Raw genomic sequence first — 11,146 nt, 5'->3', positions numbered from 1 at the left:
GTGTGTGTGTGTGTGTGTGTGTGTGTGTGTGTGTGTGTGTGTGTGTGTGTGTGTGTGTGTGTGTGTATGTGTGTTTGTCCATAATTAATTTCTCTCTCTCTCTCCCTCTCTCTCTCCCTCTCTCTGTATCAGGAAGTCTCAGTCTCTCTCTCTCTCTCTCTCTCTCTGTCTTTCTCTGTGTCTCTCTTTCTCTCTCCCTCTCTCTCAGTTGGTCCTCCTTTGTTTCTGGTGCCAGAGCGCGGTGGGCAGGTTCTGGCAGCCCTGGTACTCTCGACGCATCTCGCCATCAGTTAGAGGCGGCGTAGCATTGCAGGGGGCGCCGGCCAGCGTCACGTTTAAAAGGCCAGCCCACGGCTCCAGGAGGCGAGACATCCTTGTACCCTAATAACAATAGCAATAGGAATAGCTGGTTAGAAGATTATTTAGAGCAGTAATATAAAGGAAACCCCTTCAATGTGATATATCACCTTTGCCAGGTGGTCTTGCAGGCAGCTAAAAGGGCTGATGTGGGACCAGCCGCTGTCCTCCCAGCCTGGGTTCAACCTCTGGTGGTTGTGGCTCTGCCGCGTCTGGCTCTGGATCAGAACCACGTTGAGGTGTTTCTGGGACCCTCGCAGCCTCTTGGACAGAACACCACTGTAGCTTTGATCCACAAACAGCAACACACGAGTCGCCCTGCAGCCGGCCAGGTCGGCCAGCAGTTCGTTGACTGAGTACCGCTCCTTCAGGTCAGCCTGGAAACACAGAGGGGGGAGGAAAGAGACACAGTGTAAGGATGTGCAAATATAGAGGGGGTAAATGAAATTCAGTTCAAATGTAATCATTGACACACTCTTTTATCTTTCTAATGTAATTGCACACTACTTTTCTTATTCACTGACCTACACAATTGTTTTTATAAACCTATCCATTATCAGTGCCTTTGTGTGCCTTTGTGTGCATCTGTCCACAAGTGTTTGTGTGCGTGCTTGTGTGCATACAAATGTGTGTGTGTATGTGTGTGTGTGTGTGTGCCCGTGCATGCTGTGTACATGCATGTGTGTGCGCGCGTGTCTCTTACAATGCCATTGCGGTTGGCGTCCCACAGCAGCATGGTGCCGTCGTTGCGTGTTGGTGAGTTCAGGTAGAGAACCAGCGTGTCAGCACAGTGCTGCTTCCTGCAGATGTACGACACGTGGTTACGAATCACCGCTTTCTCTGTTGCTGAGTACACACCCTCTACATCCTCTGTGGGAGGAGACAGGGAGAGGAGTTAGATATGTTGTAGAGATGGTCAGTCCGATCTTTGGGGGAGTTTGGTTTGTTTTGTCCCCAAATAGAGGAAAATCTGCTAGTATAAAATATATTTGGTTTCCATTTTGACATCTAAATTCTGAGCTTTTGTTAATCTTTGCTTTTGCATTTGCCCTTGCCCCTACGATAAATTAAAGGAAAGTTAATGGTAGAAAAAAATGAAAACAATAGGGAGGGAGGTAGGGGAATCGAAAGCATGTATCATTTTCAGTCTGGTTGCGGAGGGGTTGACATCTCCTGCTCTAACTGCAGTTGGGAGGACCTGCTGTGCGAGGACTGAGCCGCCTGTGAGTGCTTTCAAATGGGGTCGGGGCCCATGGCGGCAACCGCTGCTTGTTGAGATTTGTCAATAGTTGTTAAAAAAAAAAAAGAAGTTGCTAGAGGGGTCTAAAAAGTCACTAAACTTTGTTGCTAAGTTGGCAGCACTGCATTGCTTCAGTGACTTTTTATAGTACAAAATGACTGTCAATCAAATGTAGATGTAGGCTTTTGACAGACCCTCCAATCATCACGCAGAAGCCCGGCGTCCAGGCCAGCCCACTCGTCCATCGACTCCTAGACACAGAGCGTCCGTGGGTGGGGCATAATCACTGCATTTGTCCAATGACTGTCTAGTCACGAAGCACTGAAACAAATTGCTTAAAGCAGCCCAATTGATGTCCATGGACGCTAGGCTTCAACAGATAAATGAACTGCAACGCTACGGGAATGTATGTGAAGGAAATCTAGTCGACTGATTCGGAACGCTGAGTTTCCCCTGCAGTCTTAAAGGTCCCATGGCATGAAAATTTCACTTTAGTTTTAGTTTTTTTTTACATTAAATTGCCAAAAACAATGGCAGAGCCAGCGTGGTACCGCGCATCATGTGTACAGGGCTAAGTAACCTGAGTATAACCAAGGCTCACAGAAGCTTTGGAACAAAATGTTTTTTGCCATGAATCTGTGTATAATTTGTTCTTTCATTTTTCAAAACCAAAAATCCTCACGGGGCCCTGATAGCGCCCTAGTAGAGGGTCACTTCCGGGTCACGCAATTTGCGTCACTTGAAAATATGTGTGCACACGCGTTTTATTTTCCATTTTTCACAGTATCACAGTATTGGAAATTGGAAAAACAACACATTTTTTTAAGTTGGGTTTTGGAAACAATTGCTGACAAACAAGTCCTTTTTTCAAAAAACAAATACACGAATGATACACAGATTGCAGTGTTTGACTTAAAAAAAGCAACACAATTGTAGGTGCAATTGTAAGACTTGAGTTTGGTCAGTGAGACAGATGTCTCTGTCCTACCAGGAAGCTGTCCACTGCTGGCGAAGAAGGTCTTGATGTGTTCTTTATGGAAGCCGTTGTTCTGCAGCATTCTGTAGAACCTCAGAAGATTCTGAACATGACGCTGGAACGTCATCTGCTGCTGCCAGCCTCCTGTAGTATTCACAAACACATGCACACACGCACACATTTTGATTTGAGCCATAATGGAGCGAGTCGTAACTTTCAGTGATATTTAACTGCAGTAATGCAGAGATTATGTTGCCTGGGATGCTAGAGGCCTAAATTTACTGCTGCACAGGCCATCGCCATCGTGATCCGATGTTTTGGCATTTTAACTACTGTTACCAAGCAGTTAAAATTCTTGCACTCCATAAACTCTTTGATGGGTTGGAGCTGAAAAGTCATGAAAAGTGCCAACTTGCTTTCGTTTACGGCAATGATAATTCACATTTTTCCCATGAATTGTTTTCATTAGTCAGTAAAATAATTTGTCATGTTTCTTGTATTGTAGATTTTTTACAAGATATTTAGGCCTACATTGAACTAAGGTACTGTATGTGTTGAGTGCATGTTGGCCTAGATTGTCTCAGGCTGTCAAATCTCTCTTCACTGAGAAATAAATCCAAACTCCCAACATTAGTACATCCCCTAATAAATAGTACTCCCCTAATAAATGTCACACACAATGTGGACATGTTTACCAGACATAGTCTTTTATGTCTATCTGTTTGGTTATATTTGGTGTAAACCATGGAAATATGAAAAGAAATTTAAAATAGAAACTGACACAAACTGTCTTACCTGAGAGGAGCACAGCGTGGTCACACGTCTGGTAGAGACGGCAGGAGAGGTGAGTGGCCAGTGGCTGCTGGTGGCAGCGTCTGGTGTTTTTATTTAGCTCACAGCTTGAAACGGGCATGATGGGCGAGCCCATGGGCAGTGGCTGAGGGCACCTTGCAAACTCTGCGTGGTCTGTTGGAGCAGGGGGCATGTCAGAAAGTGCACAAGTGCTTGTCTTAAAAAATAAGTCTTAAAAACAAAGCACGGCTTCAGCACTAAACAGTCAACATATTTCCTGACATCAGGTCCAATCAAACTTGGCATGCTGGTGTTTTCGACAGACGGTGGGTTTAATTGGGCACAACACATCGAAGATAATTTAATCTCCACATATGTGTAGCGTCCCAGAGGTGGGTTTGTGTTCATATCCTGAGGATTTTCTATGTTTGCCACAACAGCATGATAACAACTTCCCAGCCATTTTTCTCACGACGCCCAGGTTGCTGGCTGAGGCTGCAGGTGTGGGTGGTCTTGGCAGCGCATGGAAATAATTCTGCACTTTACTCAAAAAAAGTCTCCTACCAGGAAAAGGGTAACATAATGCATTGTTGTTTGAATAAAGTTTAAACAACAGTGATTTTACCAAGACTATTGGACACATGCGGTCCTGCTGCATGTCCCTCCCCTTCTCTCTCCCCTTTCATGTTTAAGCAGTCTTATCCAAAACCAAAAAAAGAAGACGAGGAAAAGGATAGTCTGTTACTTATCTCAAAAAACTGTGTGGATTGCCATGAAATATGGCACTGATATTCAAGGTCCCCATATAACGAATCTTAATTTCCTCACATAACATTGGTGATCTCCTCTTTTTCCTACAGCTCCACCAGCAGGTTGACATTTCTGCTTGGGAGTGTTGCCACTATTGCCACCGTTTTTGCATTAATTATGATACAATTTGGAACAGTCATTAATGCCCCCCTTAGGAGGATAATAACTTTGGTGATCCCCTGAATTTTCATCTAGTGCTATAATGACAATGTTTGATGTGTCCAATATTTTGGGTTTATGACAAAATCCTTGCAAAGCTAAGGACATTCCCATCAGCCTCAGCTGTGTTTTCTGTTTAGTGCTCATTAGCAAATGTTAGAATAGCACTCTAAGTTCAGTAAATGTTTTAAACATAACACATGCCAAACATCAGCTCGTTGTCATTGTGACCATATAAGCATGGTGACCTAAGGGTTTTGCAAAAAACAGTGTTGCGCTAAAGTATGACCTCAGAGTGCTGCAACCATGGCTGTAGACTCTTATTAAAACGTTCCTTTTGTGTTTTAAGTTTGTACTTAAAGGGAAATACTGATTTTACCTTTATTTTGTATTAAGCAGAGACCCGGGATGTGTTTAGCCTTGCTTAGCATTTAGACTGGAAGCAAGGGGAAACTGCTAGCCTCCAACTAAAGAAGAAAAGTATAGGCAACATTCCTCCATGTTTTTTTTTTTTTTTGAAAGGAGTTGGTATTTTGTTCAGACCTTCCAAACCCTGATGAAAGGAGCGGTTTAAAACCTACCAACACATCTGAGTCTCTGTGTCCGGTTGCTGTCTCCGACTTCGACCACCAGTGGAAGGAAGTGGACTTCACAAAGCCCTCCAACGGCCCGCTCCACCAGACGGCTACCACCACTCGTGGTACTACTGCGCAGTGCCCCACCTGCCAGACGACCCTGTCCATTACCCATAAGCCTCTCTGGCCCGGCTTGCCGACGCTTCAGCTGGTTCTGACAACGACCCTTTAAAGCAAGAGTCAAACACTCCTCGCCTGGAGACAAAGACAGTGAAAGACATCTTAATGGGACAAGTTTAGTTAAACAATTTCCCCGCAGCGCGAAACAAGATGACTGGGCCATCTCTGTTAGCTTGGCCTCCCACTTCACAGCTAAGATAGAAAGGTGTATAAAGTGAGGGGGGCAAACAGGTCATTACATAGAAAAACTCCTGCACACTGTCTAACTTGGAAAAATAAAGGTTTAATAGTAGGACACGTTTTGATACTAGACCATCTTCAGGCAAAATTTTCTTAAAGATGGTCCAGTACCGAAGGACATCACTTCAGATAAGATTACATGAAGTCTGTGTCAATGTGCTTTCAAATTACACTAGATGTCCCACATTTTTGGCCAGATGTTTTTCTCCCATCCCTTGAAGCTGTGTGGACTAGCCAGTCCCTCCTGCGGAGCACTGTGGAAGAAGGTCTGGCAACAGGTGACTAGATAACGTGTTACTGGTGCATGTACGTGAGACTTAACTGATTTCTTGACTGCCCATTTTATAAGATGTTTGACCTCCTTCCTTTAGGCCATCGCTGCAGGATGTTCTCGTCATCTTCTCCTCTGCTTACCACACCTCCCCTTCCATCCTCGCTCTATGTTCTCTTTCTTACTCTCTTCCTTACCGGGTTACATGAGGTCGAAAAAAAAGGTTCACTCTAAAAAGACTTTGGTCCAAATCCATCTCCAGGACCCAGCAGGGGGCACAGTGGTGTGTGCATATGAATAATTCACAGATGTGTGTTCATGTAAAACAGGGCCAAGTTCACCTTAACATCTGGCTCTGACCTCCCTCGCAGTGGGAGGTCAACAACTTGCACTTTCAAACATGTCTCTTTAACAGGGCTTGCGAGGACCATCACAGAATTTGTGTCCCTTTGGACTATTTCTACATGAATGAAGCACTTTGGAAACACTTTTGGCCTTTTATCCACAGTGAAACTGTTGTTTGCCTCTGCCAAGAGTGGAGCTTTTTAGTAAGCTGATGTTTGGTTGTTAACCCTTTTTCTAAATGTGACCAAAATACTCTCACGTTGCCTTAGTGTCACGGAACAATCTTTGATCTGAATGTGACTCTTGACGGGCAGATGCAGCAGTAGTGATAAGGATAATATTAAAAATTGTAATGCCAGGATAGTTGGAGACACTGGATGTGGAGAAACCACTTGGTCATATATGCATTAAAACAAATCTATGATTAAGAAGTGATAATTGGAAAGCATCAAAGACGGACTAAATATGAGCCTGGGTTCTAGTGGAGCCGGGGGCAAATAAAGTTGTTTCTGCATAAAAATGTACATGTTACACCAGTAGCGTTATTATACTGACTACCTGTAACATTGAGGATTGGTGTTTAAATTATTTTACCTACGTTTTTAAGGCCCTAAATGGTTTAGCTTCTTCGCATCTCGCCAATTGTTCATCTGAGAATTTTTCAAACCATTTCCAAGTTGTCTAGTGTTGGCTTGCTCAGTCTACCAAACTCACTTACATAAAATATGGGGAATCATCTTTTTTATTGTTATGCACCAAAGGTTTGGAACAAATTCCCATTACAAATGAGACAAGTAACTTCTCTTGATAAGTTTAAAGCTGTAGTGCATAGTTTCTGTCTGCCCCATGAGGAATTCCGAGTTATGACAACAACACTGTCAGCATGTCCACATGACACAAGCCTTCCGTGAGCGCACAACCCCCACGCAGTTTCTACTCAGCCAAGGAGGACACTGAGGATAAAAAAATATTATGAACTCTTCAGATAAGGATAATTATCTTTGCTCAATTTTTTTTGCGTGTGAAAGTTGCCGGGCAACACCATTTTCTTAACATAATATACAGAAAGAGTTGTGTGTAGCTGATAGTTATAATTAGCTTTGTTTCTACTTGTTTGGCAATAGCTTGACTGAAACAAATGTTTAGTCTTAAAAAAAAAAAAGAAACAGCTAAATTGTTGTGTTAGGATTTTGCTGTTTGTATTTCCAATTTTGATGTTTGCTATCCCTTTTATTTTTACTAGACCATCTTCAGGCAATATTTTGCTTTCACTACAGATTAGATTAGAAGTCTGTACAATGTTTTATTTCTTTTGTTTTCAGGTGGTACTGGAAATTCCGTCCGATGTCACTGTTTTTGGATCAATGTCTGTTACTTTACTTTTTCTTTTTGTTGTAATTTTAACCTCCGGTGGAAATCTGAAGACTATGGTTACCTGCCTCCTCAGGTCTCTGCAGGGTGAATCCAGACAGCTAACTAGACTATCTGTCCAATCGGAGTTTCCTGTTGCATGACTAAAACAACTTTTGAACGTACACATGTTCCACCAAAGAGACTATTTAGCAGAGGCACCGTTGCTCTGTCCGGATCTTAGCACCGCCCAAGACAATAATGATTGGTTCAAAGAACCAATAAACCAGACCGCCTTTTTCTCCCATCCCAGGAATGCTGTGTGGACTAGCCAGACCCTCCTTTGCAGCGCTGTGGAGGAAGGTCTGGCAATGCGAGACTAACTAAAGACTGACTTTGCACGCTGACTCACCTAGGTAAATTCCATCCAGGTGGGAGCATCGCTTCTTCGTCACGTTTACATCCACATAGAATAGGACCACTGGGTGCCCAAAGTTCTCCCCTGGGCTCGGGTCCAGCACCAGCACGGCATCATGGGCCGTGGACCCGGGGAATGGCTGCTGAGGTCTGTGGGAACCTACCCCTCCATTCAGCACCTGGCTGACGCTGTAACCTCCTCGTGGTTTGGAGCTCATCGAGCCCCCTGAGGAGTCCGGCAGGATAGCCAGAACTTTGTTTGCTTTACCTGTTTTTTTTTTGGAAGAATAGACTAGGAAAATGAATTATACAAGGATAATGGTCCCTTTAACAAAAAACGTTTTTAACCGTGAACAAAACGAACGTTTGTTAATATGAAAAAGTTACACACTAAACCTACCTAAGCCATTTTGAGGCAAGACACAAATGAAATAGATACTGGTTTTAACAAATAGATATCAACATACAACTTCAATGAAAATACATAGCCTACATTAAAACAATTATTGTTTGTTTTACAAGTATTTATTTTAAATGTTATGTTAAAATATACAAATGAGGCACTATCAGTAACAGAAATCTGAACATTGGAGCCAGGTTTCACGATTCTTGTTTCATTTTGTTGACATAGCAAAATACACTTAGATGTATGCCGTGTAGATTTTACATCAAATTGTGCTAGTGATCATTTGTTTTTATTCATTTAAAATGACTTCATATGTTTATAATAGGTGGTCTACATTTTGACTGGGCGTAGTCTTAAAACCACTGGTGTACATATAACATTAACGAGGGCTCTGTTCAACTAATTTATGACTGTGTGACAGTGAGCCAGCATGCACCACGCCAAGACCCTAAAACCGAAACAGCCAAATTGAATTCAGACTTTTAATCAGACTCTTTATTTTAGGATTTACTCCTGTGCTTTTTTACTATGACATGCCAAACGTCTTCTGTGAAAAAAGGCCTGTTCAGATTTGTCTGGGTAGCACACAGCAACACAACAATTCGTTTTATTCAAGTAGCAAACAGCAAATTCAGACTCTTTCAGGTGTTCTGTTTGAGGCAGCCGATAGACTTTTGCATCCATTAGTCATTATGATGATCACATTAGAAAATTTATTTCTAACGTGGATATTTAAACACATCTTGAGATTGTTGAAAATTTGTATTTAACTGGTATCACACTGTATTTTCTTAGTGGACATCATGAGCTTCATTTTTCATATGTTAAGAAGATGTTTGACTATTTGTTTATGCATTTCTTAATGTTTAGTGTTTGCCTGTTATGTGTTCATCAGTCAGCCAGGTCACTTACTGTGGCAGTAAACATATTTCTGGTTTTGACTCTGATTCCCATTTTGTCAGGTACTTGCCTCATCCACAGCTACAAACTGACCCTTTTCCTTCCCCCGTACCTGCAGCGGTGCGTGGCTCCGATACGTAGACAGCCACGGCGGACAGTGGCAGATGGGGTACTCTCCTGCACTCGGCCTCAGACAGTGAGGACATGCGCAGGCACCGGTCCAGCTGGTCCCACTGCAGCGACTGGAGGCCTGAGCGGACCCAGATCTCCAGACGGCTCGGGGCCATGCCGCCTGCTGGGGCCACCACTGCAATGTGGAGGATGAGGATGGAGAGAGGAGCTGCAAGAAGCACCAGAACCCTCATTGTAACACCTGGGTCCCTTCCCTTTTTAAAGTTTTTTTTTCCTCCTTTTATTGTTTGGCCTTAAGTTTCTATTTCTGTTCTTCAGTCCTCCCTGATCCAATGAATTGTCCTCCTTTTACTCGTCACTCTTTCTTTTTGCCTTGGGTCATCCTTTTTGCCTTTTTTCCCCTTGATTATTCCTTTTCTTCTCTGTGTCCACTACAAACCTTCTTTTCCTCTTTTTCCGTGATATTTTTCTTTTCCCTTTTTACCTCTGCATCCTTTTCATGCCCACACGTCTGACTTTTCACTACTGCGTTTCTGTAGCTTCCTTCAACTTTTTTTGTTGTCTCCTTTAACTTTTCCTGCGCCTCTGTCTTCAGCCAATGGCAAATTTAGACTCTTATCCTGTTTTCTTCCCTCTCTTTCAAACTAATTTATTAAAGTTTTTAATTCTAAAGTTAAAATAAATGATTGTCCTTTCAGCTGACAAGCTGATATTCCATCTGTATTTTTCTTCCGTGTTGATCCGGACTTAAAAAAATGAAGTTCAAACGATGTTGTTCACTGACATCTTAGATCAATAACACCGAAAAGAAACTTCCTCTTTTTTTCTGCTTTATTCCTCCTTTTTGTGGATTCTTTGTGCAAAACCAGACACTTGTGGTTGTGCTTCTCTTCCGTTACTCAATCGTAATTTTCGTCTTTAAATCTTCTGCTTTCTCATCTCTTTATCTCTTTTCTTTGCATCTGAGTGTGTGCAACAAATGCCAACATCCTCTTTAGGTTGTTCTTACAATGAAGACCTTTTCTCTCTTTTCTCGCCTCACTTTTTCTTCTTTATTCCTCTTTTCGCCTGGTTTTCAGAAGGGACAATACATCCAATGGTCCCCAAATGTGCCTGATTTAGACATTTGTTGATGGACTGACTTTTACTCCCCCTCTTCTTCTTCTTCTTCTTCTTCTTCCTTTATTCCTCCTTCAGAGGCAATGATTTGTTTGAGCCGGAGCAGCTTCAGACTTTGTGTTGGTTTGAAAGGTGATAGATCATCCTGGAGTCAGAAAAGGCTGTCCTTCTTTTTCTTTTTCTTCTTTCTTTTGGGACAAGGTCCTGCAGACTCTTTGCTCTCAGTGACACTTGAGACTGGATCGTTCTCAGCACAGAGGACAGAAGTACTCCTGCTGCTCAACCCGCTCACTGTTCAGCTTCACTCTGCTCACTCTCTCTCTCTCTCTCTCTCTCTCTCTCTCTCTCTCTCTCTCTCTCTCTCTCTCTCTCTCTCTCTCTCTCTGTCTGCAAGCTCTAACATGCCAGAGTGCAGGATTTGAAGAGAGCAGAGTCCAAGGAGGGAAGCATGAATGGAGTAGTGGACAGGGAAAGTGAGGTAAGGAACCAAGGAATGGTGTTAGGAAATAAAGGGGAAAGGAAGATATGAGGAAGGAAATTGAAAGGCAAGAGTAGAGGAGAGATTGAAGAAAAGTCAGGGAATCAGAATCAGAAAAGACATTTATTGCCACTGTAAGTCACACTTAACCACAGGGGAATTTGCCTTGGTTTTTGGTGCATACATAAACAAACACACATATTGAGCATTAATATGAATATAAGAACATAAACAAATTGCTTTTTAGCATAAACAAAAGGCCAGATGGCTTAAGTGTGGGATGTAAAACAAGAAGAAGAAGAAAAGGGATAAAGGATGGAATTGTGAGAGAGATGAGGAAATATTGAGAGAGAGGGAGGGTGAGAGAAATGACAAGAAAGGTACAGGGAAGTAAAAAGA

At 42.7% G+C, this 11,146-nt stretch overlaps 1 protein-coding gene across 2 annotated transcripts; it reads right to left on the bottom strand.

Moving 5' to 3' along the window:
* Positions 1-102: 102 nt before the first annotated feature.
* si:ch211-67e16.11 lies at positions 103-10,600 on the bottom strand. 2 transcript variants are annotated; one of them, XM_034884740.1, is made up of 9 exons: positions 9,131-10,600; positions 7,708-7,980; positions 4,916-5,164; positions 3,369-3,539; positions 2,586-2,717; positions 1,061-1,227; positions 468-734; positions 207-381; positions 104-164 (listed from the first exon to the last, which is right to left on the bottom strand). In XM_034884740.1, coding segments are annotated over exons 1-9 (1,689 nt in total). In that variant the 5' UTR covers positions 9,384-10,600; the 3' UTR covers positions 104-162. The 2 variants fall into 2 exon arrangements, with proteins under 2 accessions (XP_034740630.1, XP_034740631.1); XM_034884739.1 differs by having other exon boundaries at positions 103-381; positions 9,131-10,599.
* Between the last annotated feature and the right edge of the window lie 546 nt (positions 10,601-11,146).

Source organism: Etheostoma cragini, chromosome 11, assembly GCF_013103735.1.
Source record: "Etheostoma cragini isolate CJK2018 chromosome 11, CSU_Ecrag_1.0, whole genome shotgun sequence".
Lineage (NCBI taxonomy): Eukaryota > Metazoa > Chordata > Actinopteri > Perciformes > Percidae > Etheostoma > Etheostoma cragini.
The sequence above is the reverse complement of the archived record's forward strand: the minus strand, read 5'-3'. Positions and strand labels throughout refer to the sequence as shown.